The sequence below is a fragment of the Ochotona princeps genome, chromosome 26 (assembly GCF_030435755.1).
Source record: "Ochotona princeps isolate mOchPri1 chromosome 26, mOchPri1.hap1, whole genome shotgun sequence".
NCBI lineage: Eukaryota > Metazoa > Chordata > Mammalia > Lagomorpha > Ochotonidae > Ochotona > Ochotona princeps.
In genome coordinates this window covers 9,513,004-9,538,131 of record NC_080857.1, presented here as the reverse complement: position 1 = coordinate 9,538,131, position 25,128 = coordinate 9,513,004, and the positions used below count along the sequence as shown (strand labels likewise).

General features: G+C 49.1%; 1 protein-coding gene across 2 annotated transcripts in view; it reads right to left on the bottom strand.

Moving 5' to 3' along the window:
* Positions 1 to 24,870, bottom strand: part of PTPN21 (protein tyrosine phosphatase non-receptor type 21) — a 57,699-nt gene extending 32,829 nt beyond the window's left edge. Inside the window, exons 1-3 of one of the 2 annotated variants that reach the window (XM_058655346.1) lie at positions 24,557 to 24,870; positions 20,928 to 21,318; positions 1,732 to 1,901 (exon numbers count right to left, since the gene is read on the bottom strand). In XM_058655346.1, coding sequence (XP_058511329.1) covers positions 1,732 to 1,901; positions 20,928 to 21,107 — 350 coding nt within the window. In that variant the 5' untranslated portion in view covers positions 21,108 to 21,318; positions 24,557 to 24,870. Of the gene's footprint in view, positions 1 to 1,731; positions 1,902 to 20,927; positions 21,319 to 24,423 lie in introns of both variants that reach the window. The other variant, XM_058655347.1, reaches the window with a different exon arrangement.
* Between the last annotated feature and the right edge of the window lie 258 nt (positions 24,871 to 25,128).

Here is a 25,128-nt window from a genome sequence, read left to right as displayed (position 1 = left end):
TCTAGAAAATTCCTTCTGAACTCTATCAAAAAGTCAACTTCTTTACTTTCCCTCTCAGGCTCTCCGTGCCCCAACCCTAGGAATTCAGAGATTTAATTAAAGTATTTATTATCACAAGATACTGTAATTACTGATTTACATGAAGGATCAGGAACTCCCCGAGGGCAAGACTTGGTTGCATATTCATCGACAACAGCAACAAATACACTTCTTAGATCTTATCATGTCTTCAGTAAATGTTTAAATGAATTAAATTGACCAGTTCATGTTTTTCTTCCTGACTTCTATTTCTCTTGTCAATATTTAGATCTCAGACCTGCTGTGTAATCAGTTCATTTTATCCCTACCACCTGATCCTTGCTTCTTTGGCTTTTCATCCAACAGTTAACTGGCAGATTAAAAAAAGAAAAAAAAAAACCCCTCACTGCATCCAGTACGGGGCTGTACCAGGTCCTTAGGATCTGCAGGCCACGAGGCTGGTGAATTAAGAAAAACAACACTAATGCAATCATGGGTTTGAAACTGAGGAGAAGGGCAGGTATTTGGCGCCCTCCTTGCAATGCAAGTCAGGATGGGGTGCCTGGACTCCATCCTGCTACTGGACACCCTGGAGGTGCAAGGGATGGCTCGGGTTTCTGGGTCCCTGCCACACACCCTGGGGGCCTAGCTCCAGTTCTGGGCTACTGGTTTTTGCCTGTCCAGGTGTCGGCTGTTGCAGGCAACTTAGGAATGGAAGCCACAGATGAAAGCCCTGTCTGCCTTTCAGATGAAGTGATGATAAAAAAATTTTTTTTAACAAAATCTGGGACAAAGATAAACACACAAATAACCATAAAGACAATTGCCTCCTTAACTCGAGCAGAAGCAAATTCCAGGGCCGTGTGGAGAAAGCAAAGCACATTCCAGTCTGAGAAGTCAAGAAGCTTGATGGATGAGTCAGATGGACGCACACAGCAGAGAGAGACTGGAACACGAAGACCAGGAGGAATGCAGTGTGCCTGACACGCTGGCAGCGGTACAGCCTGATCCCAAAGCAACGCAACACAGAGTGGAGAAGGCAAGGTAGCAGTAGATTTTGGAGAACTTAGAAAAGTAGGTACAAGAATTGAAATTATATTTCATTGTTTTGTTTTTATTTTCTTCAGGAAAAGAGAAAAGGAATATTAATCTCTCTTCTAGTCCTTCCTGTCATCTTTGCTCTCTGCTTGTGGTCCTTTCCCAGGGCCTCGGCTGGCCAAAGTGTTCTCTGCAACACCTCCTTCTCTTTCTCTGCTGTCCGCCCACAGGTTCCTCACCCAGCTCCCTCCAGAAGAGATGGCCGTGGGAAGTTACAGAATTCAAGAACCTTGGCACATGACCACAAACAACGAAAGACTGATCACACATTCTATGACTAATTGTTTCGAATCTCCACTCTCCTTGACTCCTCACGGAGAATCCCAAACAACAGCGTTAAAGGTGACGCACCTACGTACCTATGAAAAGAGTGCACAGACGGGGCAGGGAACCGTCTTTCCCTTGACTTGTGCCTTTATGCCCAGTGAAGTCATAGCTCAGGCAACATGCAGAGGAACTCACTGACGTGCCGCATACCAGACCGCCCTGCAACGCAGCGGCTAACATCTGCAGCCAGGCAAAGTTTCGCTCTTCTATCTCCAGGCTGCAACCTTAGTCGCACTCTCTCAACCTCACTAGGGTATTCCCCAAAGACAGCAGCGTGCAGCTCCTCACCTAGTCGTCTCCTGCTGCAGCTGCGAGACGGAAGGCACGTAAAACACCACGCCGAAGTACACGGTGGGTTCCAGGGCACATTTATCCAGCTGCTTCTTCAGAGGCTTCTCCAAATCCACCCAGCGGCGCTGATTTTGCTTGTTGTAGTACCAGAGGCTGAAGTAAGTGACCTGGAAAGACAGGGACGGCACTGACGCAGGCAGCAGGAACAAATGGACTGCGGGGACCTTCAACTGCACTGGCCCACGACCCAGGACCAGGGGACCGCAGCCTCCCCGCTGCCTCAATCTCGAAACGGGACAGGTAAAAAAATGGAAGGACACAAGTAAAAAGGCAAGACACACCCAGAAAGAGAGGTAAGAGTCAGTCATCACACTTGCCAATCCACTCTTGAAATCTGTACAACAAAATGCATTCACAATCCAGACATGGAACCTAACAGGTACTGCAAAATGTTACATACACACATTCACAATGAAAATACAAAAAAATATGTATTTTAGATAAATATATATATACATATGCTTAGTTTTTCAATCACCAAAATGTCAAATGTACCATAGTATTTTAAAATAAACATAAGTCAGGCTCTTCAGAATTATGCCTAAATAGTGCTACTCCAACTTGCACCACTCTCGAATCGGGCTTTTACTACATTTGGGGCCAGCACTGTGGCGTACTCAATGAATCCCAACCTGCAACACCAGCATCATCAGCAGCCACAACTCAAGCCATAGCTGCTCCTTTCCCAACCCAGGTCCCCACGAAGGTGCGTGGGAAAGCAGGTGGTGAAGGCCTATGTCTTTGCGCCCCTGCACCCACACGGAACAGCCAGATAGAGTTCCAGGCTCCTGGATACTTTTCTGAAGTGAATAATTCAGGAATAAAGCCCAGTGAGGTAGCCTAGTGTCTAAAGTCCTCGTCTTGAATGCGCCGGGATCCCATATGGGCGCCGGTTATAATCCCGGCAGCTCCACTTCCCATCCAGCTCCCGGCCTGTGGCCTTGGAATGCAGTCAAGGACGGTCCAAAGCCTTGCGATCCTGCACCTGTGTGGAAGACCTGGAAGAAGCTCCTGGCTCCTGGCTTCAGATTGGATCAGTTAAAGTCACTGCAGACACCTTGGGAATGAATCAGCGGATGGAAGATCTTCCTTTCTGTCTCTACTCCTCTCTGCATATCTGACTTTCCAATAAAAAATAAATTTAATAACACGAGAAGGTACTAATCCCACTGAAGCCATGGGTTTTACAAAAGTTATGGACTCTTCAAATTAATCTGTACTCCTGTATGGAGCCCTGAGTCACCCTATGGCTCTTACGCCTTGGCAAGATTGAGGGAGGTTTTAGCTTTAATGGAAAATGATATTACTGTGGACAGCATTGTACTGCAGCTAGTTAAGCCACCACCTCCAGCGCCAGCATCCCACATGGGTGCGGACTGGAGTTTCAGCTGTTCCACTTTGGATCCAGCTCTCTCCCAGTGTGCCGGGGAAGGCACCAAGAACAGATCAGGTGCTTGGGCCCCTGCACCCTCGTGGCAGACTCTGATGAACTCCTGGCTTTATTTCCAACCACTGTAGACATCTGGGGAGTGGACTAGTGAATGCAACATCTTTTCTCCTTCTTTAAAGCGGACTTTCAAATACATATTTTTTTGGAATTATTTCATTTAAATATTATAAACTCTAATAGTACAAATGCAATCACAAGACTTCTTTGCCCAAAACTTCACTACAAATGTAAAACAGTCATATAATGTTCCAAATTAAATGTTCCATATAACTTAATATGCAGAATAAATTCTGAATTCATGTACAGAATGGTAATTCTCTCAAATACACAAACACACATACACACTTGTGAGAAAGCTACACCTAGTGTAGTAACATAAGTAGTACTCACATGTTTTTAAGCAATGTCCAGATATTAGTGCTTAGATCTCACCTGTTTTATAATGAACGTATTAAAGTAAATCTATGTTAGTCCTGGGCCTAGCAACATGAAACAGTATCAATGCACTTCACAAGTAAAATGAGGTCCTGTATGGTAGACTAGCAGATAAAGTTCTTGCCTTGTATGTGCCAGGATCCCATATGGGCACCGGTTCTAATCCCGGCAGTCCTGCGTCCCATCCAGTTCCCCGCTTGTAGTCTGGGAAAGCAGAGGATGGCTCAAAGCCTTGGGACCCTGAACTCATGTGGGAGACCCAGAAGAGGCTCCTGGCTCTGGGTTGGCTCAGCTCCAGCCCTTGCAGCCATCTGGGGAGTGAACCAACAGGTGGAAAATCTTCCCGTCTCTCCTCCTCTCTGTATATCTGACTTTCGAATAAAAATAAAATCAATCTTTAGAGGATAAAAGAGGTGAAATGACAGCCTTAAGCTACTGCTAACACTTCTCTCAAAAATCACTGGGCAAATCCAAGCAATTGAAAAACCAGCACTTTGTTGTTCTAGTCTAGACAGAGTCCAGCACACTGTGTGTAGATGGAAGTTATCTGCCAGCACTGTCCACAGGTGGCATCCACGCCAGGTTCCAGCTCCCAACTCCCTCTTCCCGCTGCTGCACATCCTGGAAGCAATGGGGACATCTCAGAGAGATTCCTGATTTGGTCCCAGGCACCAGCTTCAGCCCAGCTCAGCACCTGCCATTACAGGCATTTGGGAGTAAACCAGTGGATTCTCTCTCTCTCTCTCACCCTCCCTCCCCCCCCCCCTCTCTCCCTCCCTCCCTCACTCCCTCAGGCTGATAAAAACAAAAAGCACTGACTCATAATGAGTGACAACACATCTGGCAGGATCTCTTTAGGTGTGGAGAGAAGAACAGAACAAAGCTTGGGTAAGGGCACTTCCTCCTGAACATACGACGATCCAAATAACACTCACTCTTTTTTTTTTTTCCTTTTGTCCATATGGGATTCACTATGAACTTTTTAAGAAATATTAAGAACAGGCCCCCTTTGTGCTCTCAAGTTCCAATATTTCCAGTCATCACTTGGTGCAGGATGTTCCCAGAATCGCACCAGGTTCTCTGTTCCTTGTGTCTCGATCTTCCAGGGCGAAGCCTGTCCTGCCCTGTTCCCAGGTGTGCTTTCATTACTTGAAAGGAGGTTAGGGACAGGAAGAGACAAAGACCGAGAGAGCTCTTCCACCCACTAACTCACACCTTAAGTGTCTGCCATGGCCAGGGGCTGAACCAGGCAGGTAGAAGCCAGGAGCTTGGATCTCCCACAGGGGTGGCAAGAATCCAAGAACTTGGGTTATCTGGGGCTTTCCCAGACGCCAGAGAGCTGGACACAAAATACAGCAGCTGGGACTCAAACTGAAACCTCTATGGTGTCCCTGTATGGGCTACTGGAATCCCAGGAGGCGGCTTAACTCTGCTCGACAGCCTTGACCCCCATGCTAGCTTTTAATGACATTTTCAGCGCATGCTTCCCGGTAGTTCTCATTATCAAACGTCACAATCATTCCTGACACAGGCGTGTATCTCTGAGTGGTTTCTCTTTCTCTCTCCGCGGCTTTGCCCTTCGGTGACCACAGCAAGCTTTGACCTCTAGGAAACTCCCTGCAACAGCACCCCTGGGAAGAGTCCCGCCATCACTGCATCTCCGTGAACGAGTTTCACTTCAGACATCCTGGCTTCTCCTTTTCTATTTTGTTCTGGTAAGCACATCTGAATGAAGTGATTCCGTGATTTATTTGTAGTTATTTAAAATCTTTCCCAATTCCCCCACTGAAATTGTATCAATGATTTTGCCTACTGTGTTAGCTACAGTTAAAAAGAAATATTAAACATGAAACTTGGCTTCTTCTCACACCATATGGTTGACTCTGTTTAACGGAAGTAGCACTGCCCCTGAGAACAAAGCAATTTGAGCATATCTGCCATTCACAGGAAAGGATGGTCTAGAATTTTGAGCTTGGGGAAAAAGGTACAATGCAAGACATCACAGTCGTAAGCAGGAAAACAAGCCCTTTCCTGACCCAACCCATCACTCACCGCATTAAGATGTCTGTCTGGCTGTACTATTTTTAAAGTCGACCAGAGGGACACAAATTCATCCAAGGTTTTTTTTAAAGCCATGGGTGATTGGGTTTGATATGTTAATCCCCTAGATAATAGCAAATACAATTTCATCCTGAGGCCTCCCTGACAAAAGTCAGCAGCCAGGAGACTGCATCGGGAAGGAGAGGAGAAGAGATGGCACTTAGCTCGAGTCTGTCCAGGCACAGATCACCTGTCAAGGGTCGTTACCAGGCATCAGCCTAATTCAAGCTCAGAGCTCACCTCCACACTGGGGCTGCCATCAATAATGCAGCATTCTACCTGACAGAGAGCAGCAGTCACGCCGCCGCAAAGCAGGCAATGTTCTTTTATTTCCGTTTCCTTGTCATCCATTTTCTTCCAGCCTGAATCAAATGATGGATTAACTATTTTACAGTCAGGGTGAGAAGGCACAAAAAATGAAAGCACAAAATTCCATCACGTAAGTGAGGACTCAAGAAAATTACAAAAAATATATCCTGGTCTTCCAATTGTACTGCAAGTTTATTCAACTGAGGCTCAAGTAACTCCAAAATCCTCACATGGTCACATGCCTATTGTTGGTAAAACCTTTGACTTCCAGATCACGAGTCAAATGATAAGCAAATTTCAGTGACTGAAGGTCCAGGGGACTAGGACTGAGTCACCGAGAACTAAGCCACTGCTGGAGATGCCAGCATCTCAATGAGTGCTCCATATGAGAGCACCTGACTTGAGTGGGGAGCACTACTCTGCTTCTGATCAGCTCCCTGCTAACGCATCTGGAAAAGCTCGGTAAGATGAACCAAGTACATGGACGGCTGGCTTTAGCCTGGCCCAGCCCTGGCAGCCGTGGCATGCGGGGAGGGAACCAGTAGATTGACGAACCCTCTGTGTTGCTGTCTCTGACTTCCAAATAAAATGAAAATAAACTGGGCCCTGCATGGTGGCTCACCTTACAAACATCCCAGGATCCCATATGGGCGCCGGATCTAATCCCGGCAGCTCCACTTCCCATCCAGCTCCCTGCTTGTGGCCTGGGAAAGCAGTCGAGGACGGCCCAATGCATTGGGACCCTGCACCCGCGTGGGAGACCCGGAAGAGGTTCCAGGTTCCCGGCTTCGGATCGGCGCACATCGGCCCGTTGCAGCTCACTTGGGGAGTGAATCATCGGACGGAAGATCTTCCTCTCTGTCTCTCCTCCTCTGTGTATATCTGGCTGTAATAAAATGAATAAATCTTTAAAAAAAATAAATAAATAAGTCTTTTAAAAAAAAGGAAATCAAAAGAAAAAAGAGAAACCAAAATGAATGTGGGATATAATACACTGCTACAAGGAATCTAGTCCAGGTAATTTATATTGCCTAAGAAATATTATCCAACATGTTCTCCACTCTCTTTAGAAGGAGACAACAGCTCTACTGTTTGTAACCCAGCATTATGATGAAAGATGTGAGGATTATAAAAAGCAAGGAAATTATTTTTGTGGTTAAAATCTTTTCAGATACACAAAGAACCTGCTGTACACAAGGCTGGGGGAGGTGGCAGTTGACACAGCACTTAAGCAGCAGCCAGGGATGTACACACACATTCCACAGCAGAGTGCCTGGGCCCAAGGCCCAGTTTAGCCTCTGATTCCAGCTGCCAGCTGATGCAAACCGGGGAGGCGGCACATGAAGGTTCAAATACTTGGATCCTGGCCACGCACGTCAGAGACCCAGAGTGAGTTCCAGGCTCCTGACTTCAGTCTAGCCCACTCAGGCCTGCCTGTTATAAGAACTTAGGGAATTGGGCCCTGCGCCGTGGCCTAGCAGCTAATGTCTTCGCCTTGAACGCCCTGGGATCCCATATGGGCACCGGTTCTAATCCCGGCAGCTCCACTTCCCATCCAGCTCCCTGCTTGTGGCCTGGGAAAGCAGTCGAGGACGGCCCAATGCATTGGGACACTGCACCCTTGTGGGAGACCCAGAAGAGGTTCCAGGTTCCAGGTTCCTGGCTTTGGATTGGCGCAGCACCGGCCGTTGGGCTCACTTGGGGAATGAATCATCGGATGGAAAATCTTCCTCTCCATCTCTCCTCTCTGTATATCTGACTTTGTAATAAAAATAAATAAATCCTAAAAAAAAAAAAAATAAATCTTTTTTAAAAAACTTTCAAAAAAAAAAGAACTTAGGGAATGAGCTAGCAGATGGAGTCTTTCCCTGTCACTACCTTTCAAACATAAATAAGAAATAAATGTAATTGGGTTTACTTTATTAATCAAAGCGTATAAATCAATGGTTTCAAAGATGGAGCAACTTTTTGCTCCAGCTACATACAAGGTAGTTTTCTAGTTATAATAGATGCTTTTACCATGTACAATAATGCTTCAGGAAAATAGCAAGGCTACTTCATTTTAAAATTACAGAACAGCTACTTTTTCCTTTTTACTAACATAAGGTTCCATTTAGTAAGGGCTACACTCACAGTCTGAAAGGATTTTTTTAAAGGATGTTCCTCACTGAGGACCAAAGCATAGAGCGTACTCAAGTCACTAAGGAAAGGTGGATAATTCCCAAAAACAAGTTGAACTTGTTTTGAGGGTTAAGTAACATTATATCAGTTATATTTCATTCTTGTAAATGTTATTCAGAAATACATAAGAAAGGGTTGGTGGTGTGGAACAGCACGTTAAGCCACCAATTGGTCTTAGATATGTATGTGTTATCAGGGTAACAAATTACACTATATTATTCTGTATCTAATTAATATGTATTCTGGGACTGTAATAAAAGAAAAACAAAGGGTTAAATGATAGACTCATGAACTGTTGCCAAGAAACCCAATGGAACAACCTTTGATGACTGCCTGACGTCCTTGCCTGTAACTCGGAGGCTAACATGGAATCAATCACCACACTGGGGTGACCAGCTGCACCAGGCAAGAGCACACCTGTGCAGACGCACTGTAGCGTCATCACACCTCCACTCATCAGTAATGGCAGCAAATCCTCCCAAGGAGTCCCTGGGTCCACCATTCTTTCTGGCTTGGATGAAAATTCTGATTTTGTGAGCGGAAACAGTGGACAGTGCTGTGGGAAACGTCTCAGCAGGGAATCCTGTTGGCCTACAGTTCCTTGACTGGACAAACCAGCTCTGCCAGGGAGCAGGCACGCCAGGCTTCCTGCCGCACAGCTCTGCCCTGAAGCTCCTCGAGCATCCCCTCCACGGTGTCCTGCTGTCATCACGAGGGCTCACAGTCCTTCCTGCTGCGTCTGCTGTGACTTCAAAGATGTGTGGGAAGGCTCGGCCCTGGTCCATGTCAACCAATGTGGAGCAGATTCTGTGGCTACACAGTCCCACTGCCATCCCAAGGACAGATCTAAGGATTGCCAGTCTCAGGCTAGGATCGGAAGGTGAATAAATGAGGGCAGAAAATGCAGAGGGAGCTGGAAGGTTGAGAAAAAAGAGGGGAAAGAACAAACAGGACCCCCTGCTTCATTCTGGCCAACCCACCTTCTCAGATCAACACAGAAGGCGCACAGAAGGTAGGAGCGGACAGTGGATAGCAGATAGAGATGAAGGAATAGAAAATGGGCAAGGAAGGAGGCAAGCATTGTGCTGTATCAGGTTAAGTTGCTGGTAATCCAGTATCTCATTTTGAATCACCAGTTCAAGTCCTGGTTGCTCCACTTCGGATCCCTGTAACTGCGTGGAAAAGCAGTGCAATGTGCCCCGCAACTACCTGCGGCCCTGTCACCCGTGTGGGACGCCACGATGGCGCTCCTGGCACTTGGCTTTAGCATGGCCTATTTCTGATGGAGGGAGATTTATCTTTTCTGCCTCTTATTACCAGAGTTTTAGAATGCCTTAAACAGTATAGTATTTCATGCTTTTTAAGACTTCACTTATTTATTTGAAAAGTACAGTGACACAGAGAAAGATCCATGACATGACATATTTTTCCATTTACTGGCTCACTCCCCATATGGTCACCACAGCCAGTTCAGGGCCAGGCTGAAGCCGGGAGCCAGGCTCTCCATCTGGCTCTCCCAGGTAGGCGTCAGGGCCTCAAGCATTTGGGCCAGCTTCCACCGCCTTTCAGGGTGCATTCACAGGAGGCTGGATTAGACACAAAGCAGCCAAGACTCAAACTAGCCCTGATGCAGCTTATAACCAGAGACTTATATAGAGAGAAGGAAACGCAGAGCGGGAAAGATCTTCCATCCATTGATTCAGCGCCAAACAGCCAGGGCTGAGCCACTCTGAAGCGAGGAGCTCTTATAATCAGAGACTTAACCCACTGCACCACAACACCAGATCTTACATTTTCTTTTTGTTTTTTAAGATTAATTTATTTTGGGCCCGGCGGCGTGGCCTAGCGGCTAAAGTCCTCGCCTTCAACGCCCCGGGATCCCATGTGGGCGCCAGTTCTAATCCCGGAAGCTCCACTTCCCATCCAGCTCCCTGCTTGTGGCCTGGGAAAGCAGTTGAGGACGGCCCAAGGCTTTGGGACCCTGCACCCGCGTGGGAGACCCGGAAGAGGTTCCAGGTTCCCGGCATCGGATCGGCGCAGCACCGGCCGTTGCGGCTCACTTGGGGAGTGAATCATTGGACGGAAGATCTTCCTCTCTGTCTCTCCTCCTCTCTGTATATCTGACTTTGTAATAAAATAAATAAATCTTAAAAAAAAGATTAATTTATTTTTATTGGAAAGGCAGATTTACAGAGAGAAGGAGAGACCACAAACACAGAGACAGAGAGATCTTCCATCCACTGGTTCACTCCCCAAGGGTCCCAATGGCCAGAGCTGAGCTGATCCAAAGCCAGGAGCCAGGAGCCTCCTCCTCTGGGTCTCCCAAACCTTTAGGGCCATCCTTGACTGCTTTCCCAGGCCACAAGCAGGGGGCTGATGGGAACTGGAGCAGCCGGAACATGAACTGACACCCATACAGGGTGCCAGTGCTTGGACGCGGAGAATTAGCCAACTGAGTCATTGTGCCAAGACCTCTACATTTTCTTTAACAGAGAAAGTCTACACTGAAGTATTTCCTCATGAAGAGGGTTTTTTGCTTGGCTGGTTGACTGGATGGTGGTGGTGGTCGAAATGGTAATTTTTTCCTTTTTTTTTTTTCATTTCAAAAAAAATACTTGCAATTTTTCTTTTAGAAAAAAAATAATAACAGTCCGATGGAAATGAGCGAGCCCAGGAACTGGAAGACCTGAATCCTAGCTGGGGGTTGTCACCCACGAGCAGCTCTGGCCAGCCCTGGTGCACCAGAGCACAGCCAGGTCTGCCTTTCACAATGACACAACAATCCTAGCTGGGGGCTGTCACCCACGAGCAGCTCTGGCCAGCCCTGGTGCACCAGAGCACAGCCAGGTCTGCCTTTCACAATGACACAACAATCCTAGCTAGATCTGACAGGATTCAACCTGCTTCTCCTTCTGTCACTATACTATAATGTCTAAGTTTAAGTGTTCTTTCCTTAGGTCCCCACTCAAACATAAATCTGACTTCAGATGTGCTAGCCGTAAGGGCAAGTCAGACATGTACTCCTCTAAATATTTTCCGTGGGGTTGGCATTTAACACAGCGTTAAAATATTTGCTTAGAACTCGGGGTAGGCATGCGGGTGTTGGAGTCTCCCGTCGGTTTCCGATTTCAGCTTCCTGCTAAATGCGCACCTTGGGGAACAGCAGGTGATGGCTCATGAAGATGGGTCCCTGCCACTTACAGGCCAGCCCCAGACCGCATTCCAGGATCTGTTTCCGCCTGGCCAAGCTCAGGTATTGCATGCATTTGACGAGTGAACACCAGATAGAAAGTCTGTTGGTCTCTCCCTCCCTCCCTCTCTACCCCTTTCTCCCTGTACTTCAAATAAAAATAATTTTAAATAAAAAATTGTGAGGACAGCACCATGGCTCAACAGGTTAATCTCCACCTTCAATGCCAGCATCCCATGTGAGCACCAGTTCATGTCCCAGCTGCTCTACTTTCCCATCTGGCTAACTGCATATGGCCTAGGAAAGCAGCAGAGGATGGCCCCAGTCCTTGGGACCCTGTACCCATGTGGGAGACCTGGAAGAAGCTCCTGGCTTCAGAGTGGCTCAGCTCTGGCCAATTGGGCAGTGAACCAATGGATGGAATGTTAGTTATTTAAAAAGATTGCGAGAGTTCTAGTTCATAGGCTATTACGATATTATTATATTATTACGCGCAGCTAATTCCCGCAACCTGGTTCTTTACCGTGAGCTAAAACACACCAGACGCAACGAGGTATCCTAGGAGGTTTATTCCAACGGGGCAGGAACAGGGTAGAGGTGGTGAAGATCAGGAAAGAAGGGGAGAGAAGAGAAAGAAAGAAGAGAGAGGAGGAGAGGCCAGAGAGACCAGAGAGGGAGGGATAAGAGAGACCAGAGAGCGAGCCGCACCTGGGGGGGGAGCCTTTTGTCTGCCAGGTGTAGGGGGCGGGGTTTGGGAGGGATTGGGGGCAGGCCCCAGAGGGTTGGCACCTGCAGGTGAATGCCTAGGGACGATTGGCAAGTGGGCGGAGTTGGGGAGGGGGCTGGAATTCGCAGGTGGAATGCCAGGTTACATCTGATTGGTGGATGGCTGGACCGGCGCGAACTTCATGAGCTGTGAGGAAGAAGGAATGGCGCGGGGTCCAGGGAGGGATATTGGAATAACTCCTTACATGGAAGATCTTTCCCGCTCTGCGTTTCCTTCTTTCTGTAAATCTGCCTTTCCAATAAAAACATAAATCAACCTTAAAAAAAGAAAAAATATCTTTATACTAAAAAACTGTTTCCAACTAATCCATATTCTTTGGGCACTGCCCATCACACGTTGACTCCATCAGGGCTGGTGAGATGCCCTTTGAAATCTGCTCCACTCAGGGCCAAATCAAACAACTGTAGAAAGCATCTGGTTCAATGTCCTGTACAGGGTGAGTAACCCCAAAATAACTGTTCTCCTGATCACATCCAAAACCACAATGTATATGAAAGCAAACAAACCAACCAAACAACGGGGCCCGGCGTGATGGCCTAGTGGCTAAAGTCCTCACCTTGAACACGCCAGGATCCCATATGGGTGCTGGTTCTAATCCCGGCAGCTCCACTTCCCATCCAGCTCCCTGCTTGTGGCCTGGGAAAGCAGTTGAGGATGGCCCAAAGCCTTGGGAATCTGCACCTGCGTGGGAGACCCGGAAGAGGTTCCTGGTTCCTGGCTTTGGATCGGCATAGCATCGGCGGTTGGACTCACTTGGGGAGTGAATCATCGGACAGAAGATCTTTCTCACCATCTCTCCTCCTCTCTGTATATCTGACTTTCCAATTAAAAAAAAAAAAACAACAACCAAACAGCAGCAGCAACCCAGGGGAGTGGAGCTGGCTCTCTTGGGACCCACAGGTAATGCCCAGGCACTCGATCTGGCATCAACAGTCTCTGTGGCCTCCAAAACCCCACTTAGCCAGCTGCAGTTGAACTTAACAGAGCAAGCAAGGTTCAATCGGCTGAAACTGGCAGTGGACATCAAAATTAGTTTGCCAACATTTGAGACATCCACTGCATCATGACTGAGCCAAGACCAGTTGTTTTCAGATGCATAAAGAGAAATGAGCTTCTGCCACGCACCATGTGACTGCCTGCGTGTTTTCCTGGCCTGCTCAGTTAAAAGTTGACTCAAAATAACACAATTACACTGTCCTATTTATAAACCCAAACATCTCTTAGGGATCTCCTCAGAGTGATTTACTACCCAAAGTGGCACACATTCAAGAGAAAAGGGACATTGCCACCTCCTGTTGCAAATGGTCATCCTGGACTGGGGATATACACACGTTCTTCTAGGGAAATTAGCATTGTAAGCAAAAATTTCAATTGTGCCTGGTCGTTTGCCAGACAATCTTTTCCAAGACAGAAGAAATCTAAATGGCATTGGTTTATGAACAAATTGCTCAGAAAACCAAATGGGGGGGACGCAGTTAAGAGACCTGCCCATATCCCATAACTGCATTCCTCTGATCTACCCCTCAACCACCGAGTTCAGCTGGGGCTAACACAGACCCCAACAGGCAGTGCAAATGGCTCAAATGTTTCCTACGACCCATGTAGGAAATGGGGCCTGAGTGCCCAGCTCCTGCCTCCAAGCCTGCCCCAGTCTTGACCACTGTGGGCACTTGGAGAATCAATCAGAGAGTAAGTGTTCTCTGACTGTGACTGCTCAAGTTCTAAAAGGAGAAAAGGGGGAGGGGGGGGCATGTTCCTTAAGTCAAAGCTTAGGTCTGCTACAGAAGAACTTCAATCTTGACTCGTGGCCTTTCTAGCTTAAAGATCCAGAGCCAATCTGTTGAACTGCTCATATCCTCGGTTTCCTCATTTCCAAACGGAAAAGACAATGCCTAACTCACAGCGCTGGCCAGAGGAGACCAAGCAAGTTTACGTCCAGCCCAGTTACGTTCATTCACCCAACCGAGAGCTTCTTGCATTCTAGGGGATGGAATCTGAAACCACACCCCAAGGACCAGGGCAGAATGTAGAGCACCCCCAAAACAACATCAGTTCCCCCACATTCACAATGTGAGCAAATCCAGGCTTATCTCCTCATGGTCGTGGGACTACTCTACAGTGGCCAACTGATGGAAAAGACGTTTAAGGGCACCACGTGTCTGAGTAGACCCAGTGCTGAACTCAGCCCTTAAATTTGTTAGGAATTGGGAAGTGATGGCATAGCAAGCTAATCCTCTGTGGCACTGGCATCCCATAAGGGTGTCGGTTCAGCTTCCCACTAATGCAGCTTGGAAAGGCCTTGGACCCCTATACCCATGTGGGAGACCTGGAAGAAGCTCCTAGCTCCCAGGTTTCGGTCAGGCCAGCTCTGACCATTGCAACCACTTAGGAAATGAAGCAGCGAACGGAAGACATTCTCTCTCTCTAACTCTGATTCTAAAGTAAAAAAAAAAAAAAAAAAAAAAAAATTAAGCAATTCACTTGAAAGCCAGCACAATGGCTCAACTGGCTAATCCTCCACCTCTAAGCACAGCATCCCTATATACACAGCGGTTCCTGACCCAGCTACTACACTTCCCATCCAGCTCCCTGGGAAAGCAGTGGAGGATGGCAACCAAGTGGGAGACCCGGAGGAAGCTTCTGGCTTTGGATCAGCTCAGTTCTGGCCGTTGCAGTCATTTGGGGAGTGAACCAGCAAATGGAAGCTCTTTCTCTCTGTTCTGCTTCCTGTAAATGTGCTTTCCCCATTAAATAAGAAGGAAGGAAGGAAGGAAGGAGAGAGAAAAGAAAAGAACAGAAAAGAAAAGAAAAGAAAAAAGAAAAGAAAAACAGCTCATTATAAATTAAGCTACTTACTTCCTTTCTGTGTCCAAATTTTGTAACGAAATGTTTAAATGTTCAATACCTCTGTTTGTTATATGTAATTCCCATACTTATTGATACAGCTAACTTTTTTAAAGATTTGTTTATTTTTATTGGAAAGGCAGATTTACAGAAAGGAGAAACAGAGAAAAAGAACTTCCATCCGCTGGTTCACTCACTCACCAAAAACCAAAACAAGGAAAGCCCTTGAGTATTGATAGAAGGCTTTGAACTTGGAAAGGGCTTCCTCATGCAACAACCCCAACTGAAAATACTGAAAGAATTCCTTGCCTCTACCTCAGTCCTACCTGTCTGAGGGCCTAACTCCTGAGTGATACTAACTCAACTCCAAAGGTGCCGAAGCTCGCAGGTGTGAGCCTGTTCCCTCACACGCAGTTCGACTATTTTTAGAATCCAAGTGAAAAACAGCTCGTACAGAAGGAAATGCATATGAAATTCTTGAGGTCTACTCAGATAACAGTCAAGATAAGGTCAGTGGATATTTGAAATACCTAAGACACTAATTTCAAATAAAACACGCGGTTGGCCAGGAACACTTTCTAAAGTTGTACTTGAACGGAATGGCTTGTGTTATCCACCTGATTCCTCTATTCCAACACACCCCCTTGCCTAACAGCAACAGAAAGAGCCCACATCCTCCAAAGGCTCCGAGAGCAGAATCGCAGGAGATTCCAAACTGTCTGCTAAAGTAACTTCCTGGACACGGCAATCCTAGCAGGGAACCGGGTAATTCCTTCACAGTGTCAGAACAAGCTCCAAATTGGAGAAGAAATTGGGACCAAAGGGAAAAGGCACTTTCACACCTGTTTTCACAGCCCCCCAAAAAGGGGGGGGAGGGTCAATATTGTGGCATAGCAGTAAAGCTGTTGCCTACAGCTCCAACCTCCATAAGCATACAGGTTTGAGGCCCACCTGCTCCACCTGCCATCCAGTTCCCTGCTAATGGCCTGGGGAAGCAGCGGAAGATGGCCCAAGTACCTGGCCCCCTGCTACCACCCACAGAAGAGACCCAGATGGTGTTTCTGGTTCCTGGCTTTGGCCTGGAGTGGCCCAGCATATCATGGCCAGTTGGGAAGTGAATCAGTGAATGAGAAATCTTTTTCTCGGTAACTTTGCTTTCAAATAAATAAATAGCTCAAAAACAATGAATCATTAAACAAAGATTCCTGTAAAAGATATATACCCCAAACCAAAAAAATTAGAATTTTTTTTAAGATTTATTATTATTTTTATTGGAAAGGCAGACACAGAGACGAGAAGAGACAGAGAAAGTCTTCCATCCAACGGTGCACTCCCCAAGCAGCTGCAACAGCTGGAGCTGAGCCAATTCGAAGCCAGGAGTCTCTTCCAGGTCTCCCACATGGCTTTGGGCCGTCCTCGACTGCTTTCCCAGGCCACAAGCATGGAGATGGATGGGAAGCAGGGCAGCCGGGATTAGAACCGGCACCCATATGGGATCCCGGCGCACTCCAGGTGAGGACTTTAGTCGCTATGCTATTGCGCTAGGCCCAAAAATTAGAACCTTAAATCAAAATTCATAAACCTCTTTCTAGCTCCTAGGTATCAGGTTGAGCCTAATGGGTAGAAACAAAAACCCTGCGGCTTATTTTTCCTAAAATTAAATTTTTTTAAGAAAGATTTATATTGGAAAGGCAGGGTTACAGACAGGAAGAAGGAAAGATAGAAGGCTCTTCTTTCACTGATTCACCCCTCTAATAGCTGCAATGCCTGGAGCTGGACCAGGCCAGGTGTTCCATACAGGTCTCCCATGTGGATGCAGCATCCCAAGCACTTGGGCCATCCTCCACTGCTTTCCCAGGAACACTAGCAGAGAGTTAGATCTGAAGTGGAGCAGCCAGAACTCAAACTAGAACCCATATGAGATACGGCTCCCACCGGAGGCAGTTGCTGAACCAACTCTGCCACAGCACCAGGTTCCTCCGCCCCCAACTTCTTCCACCCCCTCCCCCCAAGTTTGCTTTTGAAGGCAAAGGCAATGACATTCAACAATTCAGTTTTTTGGGTGGCACTGAAACAACAGTTCAAATGTGACCAGTCAATTACGATGACATGCTAACATTGTCACAGCTGAGTAATGCATCAGAAGTGTGTAAGTCCAGCGCCCACTAAGCTTACCGCTCAGTGAACAAGCAAGCATTTTTCTCGGGGAAATGGAAGAAGCAATGAGATTTACAAAAGAACAGAGTTCATCCCAAGAGAAACTAACCTGTCGCCACAGCGTGGGCACAGCAGTCCCAAAAGTCACAAAGACGGACACCTCCGCTGCACCAGGCTGCCCACTAGCCTCAGGAGGCGCCAAGTCCTGAGCCACCAGGAGGGAGCACTCTCTCCCGCAGAGCCCAGGGAAGCACACTCCTCCCCACCAGACAGTGGGGGCTGGAGAAGGGACATTCCAAGACCCCAAGCAAGCAGTCAGGTCCTGGAGGGGGCACAGAACTCCTTCTGCAAAATCTCTCTCTTCCAGGGCCACACCTCACCAAGTCACTTCTGGCCTGCTCTGGTTCCCAGGTGGTCAGCCTGCCTGCCCAGGAGCTTAGGACCTGGCCAGAGGGTGAACATACGGCTCACGGTGATGACTAAATGTGCCTCCTGGGTTCACAAATCCTCCTCCAAGAGCTTGAATGACCCAGGTCTTCAAACTTGACCGCGACTGCTAAACTCTGGATTCCAGGTACCATCGGGGTGATACTGGCCGAGGCAGGTTGGCCACACCCAGCTGACACCTTCTTGTCTCACCATCTCCTTCAAACCTTCAGAACAGGTTTTCAAAATCAGAATGTTTTCTAGTTGCCCTGACATTCCTTACAGAGAATTTCAACAGCTCCAGAAGGCCTTGGCTGCAATGAACTGTAATATCTGCCTGCAGGAATAATTTGCTTTCCTATTTTTAATGTGATTTTCTGTATTTTAAATAAGGAATTTAGAAAAAAATGTACCACACTAAGTTAGCTAAATTAAATATGAATCTTTTTAAAGGCTTTGCTTTCTTAATTTAGCCCTAAAAAAGCTGAACCCTGGTATAGCATGAGAATGATAGTGTGCAGTCCACATGGCTGTCACATACACAATAAAGCAAGGAGAGACTTTCCCTGCTGAGTTCCACTGGACATCAGAACAGCCTCTGAGCCAACCCCACCTGCTACGGGAACTCCAAGTTCACTTCATGAGAGCAGAGTGCAAGGGCGCAGCACAGGGCCACTGCTTGGTGCGAATCACACACATGCTGTATTTACACCAACTAGGAACAGGTGCTACCCCACTGGGATTATTTCTGAACAGTCACTTGGTTAAGATTAGGCCTGGCACTGGAGCCATCTGTTTACACACGACAGAGTGGCTTGAGAACTTTCAAAGAAGTATGCCAAACACTCTAAGCGACACTGTTGTTAAGTTGGAAATTGTGGCACAGTCTCTCCAGGGGCAGCTCCTGACCAGGCGACCCTGCCCGCTCCTTCACAAAGCTTCCCATCCTGTTAAACAGCAGCTTTTTGGTTCTTGGAGAAGACGCAGCTTAGGACAGAATGCTTGAGTTCAAGTCTTGGCTCTGCTCCCAATGCCAGCTTTGTGCTACTGCATGCCCTGGGAGGCAGCAGCTGATGGGTCAAGCAGGTGAGCCCTGACTCCCAGACGGAGACTCACACTGAATTCTCAATTTCCGGACTCAGCCCAGCTACTGCAAGCACTGAAGGAGTGAATGTGGTGGATGGGAGACGGACTGGGAGATCTCCTGCTGTTTGTCCCTTTCAGATAAATACATAAAATCAAAATTTTAAAAGGAAAACGGGGCCTGGCACTGTGGCCTAGCAGCTAAAGTCCTCACCTTGAACGCACCAGGATCCCATATGGGCGCTGGTTCTAATGCCGGCTGCTCTACTTCCCATCCAGCTCCCTGCTTGTGGCCTGGGAAAGCAGTTGAGGATGGCCCAATGCCTTGGGACCCCGCACCCACGTGGGAGACCTGCAAGCAGTTCCTGGTTCCCGGCTTCGGACTGGCTCAGCACCAGCTGTTGCGGCTGTTTGAGCAGTGAACCATCAAACGGAATATCTTCCTCTCTGTCTCTCTTCTTTGCACATCTGACTTTGCAGTAAAACTAAGTAAATCTTTAAAAAATTAAAAAATAAAAACAAAATCAGGCATATCACACTCCCTCACAGCTGTATTTAGTTGCTTGTGGATGACACATCAGTTACCAAACTTCTAATGTGAGGGAGCAACCTCTCCAGACATGCTGACCAACAAAGTGATGCTGGAAGGCTGGTCCAACCTGCATCCACCAAGCACATTCCACGCCCGCCACTCTGTGCACAAAACCCACTCTCTAAAGTTGTCGGCAAAGGCCAAAATAGGGCGAGGGCAACATTCAGCCTCCTTCCTTTCCTGCCCCGCTGAACTCCACCCCTGCCCTCACTGCCTCTGCCCCCAGATCTCCCAACCTCACCCCTCCCATGACCTCTGGCTTGCTGAGCATCTCCAAAGCTGCTCTGCTCTGCCTCCTTACCGCGTGTCAGCCCCCACCACATCCTGCAAGCCTGGGTATCCACCAGGTTGCCCCCCCCCCCCGCCTCCGCTAAGCTTCCCAAGCTTCCAGAACCCACCCACTCCGCAGCCCCAGCCAGATCCAGAGGGGCCCAGTCACCCTGCAGCTCCTTATCACCCAACCATCCCCCAGAGAGTCCACACCTGTGTTGAAAAACAACCCAGGGTGAGCCCAGGTCCTTCAGAAAGCCCGGCACTGTGTGGGCCCTGCAACACCCTCCTTCCCTCCCGTCTCAGCTTCCAGCACACCTACTGCATCCCCCTTTGTAGGAAGGGTCCTTCCCAGTCCGCGATGGGCCCCCTACACACACACACACACACACACACACACACACACACAAACCCTGGCCTTCTTAGGTTCTGGGCCCTATGCCACTCTCCCTGGGCTGACCCTCCCTGTGACCACCTCCCCTGTCACAGCTTGTATCATCTCCATTGTCCTGTTATCAGAGAACTCCAGGTACAGAGAACGAAACCCTGAGGGCTTCAATCAGGAGAAATCACAGGATTTTTTTTTTTTTTTAGACAAGGGGCAAAGTTTATCTACTCCTGTTTATGAACTACAGTATCCACACAAGGTTTTCCAGTCTGGGATAGACCATGGGAATGGAAGTGGAAAAACCAGTTTCCCTTCCTTTCACTTACCCCAGAACCAGGGAGGGTCCTCGGGTGAATGAAAGGCCTTCCTTCCCAGGCCCCACAAGCACAAGGTTTTTCATGGCTAGCCAGGTGAGGATGCCACGGCTTCCTACCGACTAGATGAGAGGCCTCCCTGTGATAACCACAGCAGCCCAATTACTAACACTTGAGCGTCGCATGCGCTTCAACTCCCACGGCCACTCCAAGAAGTGGGCGGCCCTGTTATGCCCAGGGCTCAGAGACAGCAAATAACCTGCCCCACCTGACCAAAGAATCAGTGAAGAGATGGGACATCCAAGGCAAGTAGGCACTCCCACATCCTGGCCAGGCCTGACCCATGCAAGACAGACAGTCCACGGAGGAGCCAACGGATGGACCCGGAAAATTCCAAATGACCCCTTTGGGGATACAGATCTACAAGAATTCGGATAAGTCAACATGCACTCTGAGCACACTCCAGACTGCATTTCAGGGGGACACACACATGTTCGAGGGCCTGAGGGCTCAGCTCAGACATGGCAGGTCGGCCACGCTGGGAGCCCCACAATGGGTGAGCCTCAAGGGAAGGCATCAGATCTGACCAGAGGGGCCTACAGCTTACCTCGCGCAGCTCCAGTCTCTGGGCCACCGCTTCCAGGCTCTCCTGGCCGGTGCTCTCCACGGACAGCGTGAACTCCACGAACTCATTGTTAAGCAGCTGGATCCGGGCCACCAGGCAGCTCTTGCTGGACACCGTGTAGCGCCGGGTGCGTTTCAACTTGAGTCCAAACGGCAGCGGCATCTTCTCCCTTCCACAGCGTAGGCACGAGCAGGGAAACACAGGCCACCAAAGCCGGCCGTGTAGCGACGTCGGGCTCCTCTTGGGGCCAGCCGGGCTGACCACACCAACGCTGCCCTGTCCCCGGCCACTCACCCGGCCGCCGCTGCCGCCATTAACAAGCAACCGAGTCCCAGTGTCCCAAGGCCGAGAAATGGGGGCATCCGCGCCTGGGCTGAGGAGAGAGGAACGCGGGGTCACAATCGAAGCTCTTGGTCTTGAGAACTCAGGACCCCACCCCGGGCTGGGCTCTCAGGGGATCAGGAAGGCAAAGAGGGCATTTATCCTGGGGGGCGATGGTGGGGCGCCACGCCGGACTCCACCCCTCAGAGAAGCCAGGCTGAGCGAGATCGTGGGCAGCAGGACGATGGGAGACACCCTCCACCCCCAGGTCACTCTGTGGGGCTCCCCAAAGCTCCTGGATAAAACAAAGAAAGACCACCTCCTAAAGGGGCAGCCCATGTTTCCGTCCATTAAGGCACATTATCTCTGAACCTAGAAGGGAGGGTTAACAACAGGTGGCTGGGAGGTTTACAGGCGTTTAAGCATTCAACACCTATAGGCAAAATCATATTTCCCGGCTGATCAGCCTTCACCTCATCCAACTTATGCGTGAACAAAGTCACAAAAAGACCCTGTGGGAAAACTCTTGTGGGAACCACGTGGGTTTCTGGGAGACTTGAGCCGGGGCGTCTACAGAGGCGATGGGCCCTCCCCTAGACCCACAGGCCAGCGAGGCCCTACACCCCATCGTGGGGTTAGATCGGGGGGCGTGGGGGTGAGGAAGCCACCGAGCCCGCACCGCTCCCCGCTGGAAACGCACACCGCGTTGCCAGGCCAACGCGCAACCTCGGAACTCTCGGCCGCGCGACCGCGTTTCCGGACGGAGGTGATCCGGCTGGACCCTCCCCTCGGCTCCAGGAGGGAACAGTTTTCAGCGCGGAGCCACCTGGAGCCCCACAGGTGGTGGAGCGAGGCAGGAGAATCCTGTTTGCCATCAGGTGTGGGGGCCACTGCACCGCCCCCAAGGTCGCTCCTAACACCGTCTGCAGCCCCCACCTGTGGAACCTCTGGGGCGAGGGGCACGTGACAGCGACTGGGCGAGAAGGCTTCGCTCCAAGTTGCGGATGGAACAGTTCTCCCAAACTTGCCAAACTTTGCCAAAACAATCAACGGCTTCGTTTTTCTGGCCACCCCCAGCCTGGGACACACAGAGCCCAAGGCCTCGGAGAGCGAGCCGCTTCCTCCTGGCGGAATCGCCCAGCCCTCAGCCGTGTCCTGCTCTCCTGGCGGGCCTGAGCTAGGACCCAGCTCCCCTCGGCTTTGCCAACCTTTGAGATGCCATTCCTCAGCGGCGTGCTGCGTGTCCGAGGACAAGACAGCGTAACGAGCCTCTGGAGAAATCCAAGCCGTGTCGCTGTCCTTAAGGAGATTACGAGCATGCTATAATTACATGCACAGCCGCAGCTCTCAGAAGCACCCGACCCTGCCTTTCTGTTTTGTGTTTTGTCTAAATTCTGGTTATCCCCAAGTAGCCTAGAAGATAAAGCCAGGAGAAGGGTGGGAAGGAGGAAGGGAAGAGATGGAGAAGGCCTGAGGGAAAAGGAGGGCGTAAGGACAAGAACAGAAACAAATAAATAAATAATCTGCATCTACTTAAAGCCCTGTGGTAATGAACAGCCTTGGCCCAGCGCTGAGGGCAGGTAAAGCATAATAGAAGCCCGATGGGCGACAGAGAGAAATAAGACGAGAAACAGATGATGTTCTCCACCTGCAGTGGTTAGTCACTAAGGGAAGCAAAAAAAAAAAAAAAAAAAAAAGTTTTTAATCAAGAAACCTTAAGCATTTGACTAAAAAACTGCCTGGAAACAGGCCAATTAAGTGGTGTACAGGAAGAGATGAGATCCTGCATGTATACATAGAAGGCTAAATGTAGCATGGGCCACTCCAAAAAAAATGGCATTTTCTTCACTACAAAGAAACAACTACGCCCTTAAAGGCAAAAGATACTACACTTTACAACTTGATTATTACCTTAACTTCTCAATAGGCGAACTCAGGGTAAAACTTGCAATTTCCCTGAGGTTTGAAATGCGTTGCAGCCCCAGGAATAGGGTAAAGGCATCATTTTCTCTTAATTTCGGTGGCTGTTATAATGGAACTGGTGTCTGTCTGGACCAGGGGCAGCTGCCCCCCACCGCCCCCTCCCAGAAAGACCCAAAACAATGGCTTGGTCTTTGCTTATTTATATGCAACCATGTTAAGTAACAGTCCGCCTGTCACAAATGTATCCATGTTCACGTATCTTAATTTTTAGTTTCACACAGGATATGCTAGCAAATAATTGTATAAAGTTATGAATGCCTGGATATTAAAAACCAAGATGCTTTGAGGGAAGTCTCTGTCAGGTGTAAAACAATATGCAATGACGTAGATGAGAGTCTGGGATTGTAACTGAACCACTCAACAGGTAATTCATAGATTGCTCTTAGAGGAAAAGCCTAGGAGATAACTTACCTTCTCTGCAAAGAAACCAGATCTTAAATTCACAAAAGCTATTTGTGAATTTCCACTTTTCCTCTCCCCTTCCTGTTCCAAATGTTTCTCAAATACACTGTAACTGTGGATCCTGTCCAGTTCCCAGACTCTGCTGCTAAGATCCTCACCACATGTGAACAGGTTGCTTTAAAACATAAAGTGATCACTAACAGGAAAACGGAATAGCTATGGCACTAAATCAAACCTATGCATAGCTCCGCTAGAATTAAAAGCCCTACAGACAAGCAAAAAAAAAAAAAAAAAAAAAAAAAAAAAGACATCCATCTTTCAGTCTTTCAAGAGTAACATAACAGGCATATCCCAAACTTAAAAAAAAAAAAATCTGTCATTAACTGTTAGGCATACAGCACCAGTTGTCAGTTGGAGACACGAATGTTTTGAATGTGTTTGTGAGCACACGCTATTATTATAAGGCTTTCTCAGCGAAAAAAGAAAATAGGACAAGCATGCCAAGCACGGCCAATCTAATCAGGATTTGCAGAAATCACAAGTCGGAATTTGCAGACCCAAGAATTCTTTTTTCCAGAGTAAACACGCTGTACTGCAAAAGCAAAAACAACGCGTTGCCAAACACTCCTTCCCTCCCCTCCTCCTCGCCAGAGCCACCTGGCAACCTTCACACTTCGATATTCCGAGAGGTACAACCCCATTCCAGGTGCAAGCTGCGGCAATCACAAGTTCGAGACCCCCTTTAGAACCCATCCAGGAGAGTCCAGCAAACCTGCAGAAGGAAGGCTTCTCTCTTTGTTACGCTCCTGCCCCGGGGTCCGGTGGCCGCGACCCCACTCCCCGAGGCTGTCCGGCGCGCTCCCCGGCGCCCGCCCCCTCCCGCCGGCCGCGCCCCGCGCCCTCACCTGCTCCCGCATCCTCGGGGCCGCGCGCCTGCTCAGCGGCCCGCCTCCCCGGGCCCCTCCGCGCGGCCCCTGCACGCCCGCCCGCGCCGCGGCGCGCTCATGGGGTTCGCATGCCTCACTTCCTGTCTCCCAAAACGCGGCGCGCAGACCATTCCCCTGGGCAGAGTCGGGCGACGGCGAGGGGAAGGGCCCGGAGCGGGGTCCGGCCGGGGGCAGGCGGGCGGCGGACGGACGGACGGACACGGGGCGCGCAGCCGGGGCAGTGGGGCGGCCAGGCCGGGCGGGCGTCCCTCCCCCTGGGCCGGGCGGGAGGACGGATCCGGGGAGGCGGCGGCCGCCCGTGACCTCAGAGAGTTGGAATGCGGGCGGCGGGGCGCGGGGGAGGCGCGGACAGCTGCGCCCGGCCGCCGGCGAGGGGGCGCGCCGCTCTGTGTGTGTGTGTGTGTGTGTGTGTGTGTTAATCGTATGACTGCTTATTTTAAGAGTTTCCAAATAAAGGAAGGCTTTGAATTAAATGATGAAGGGAAAGAGTATTATTTCGATTTCAGATAAAGGGTGCCTGTGTATGTGTT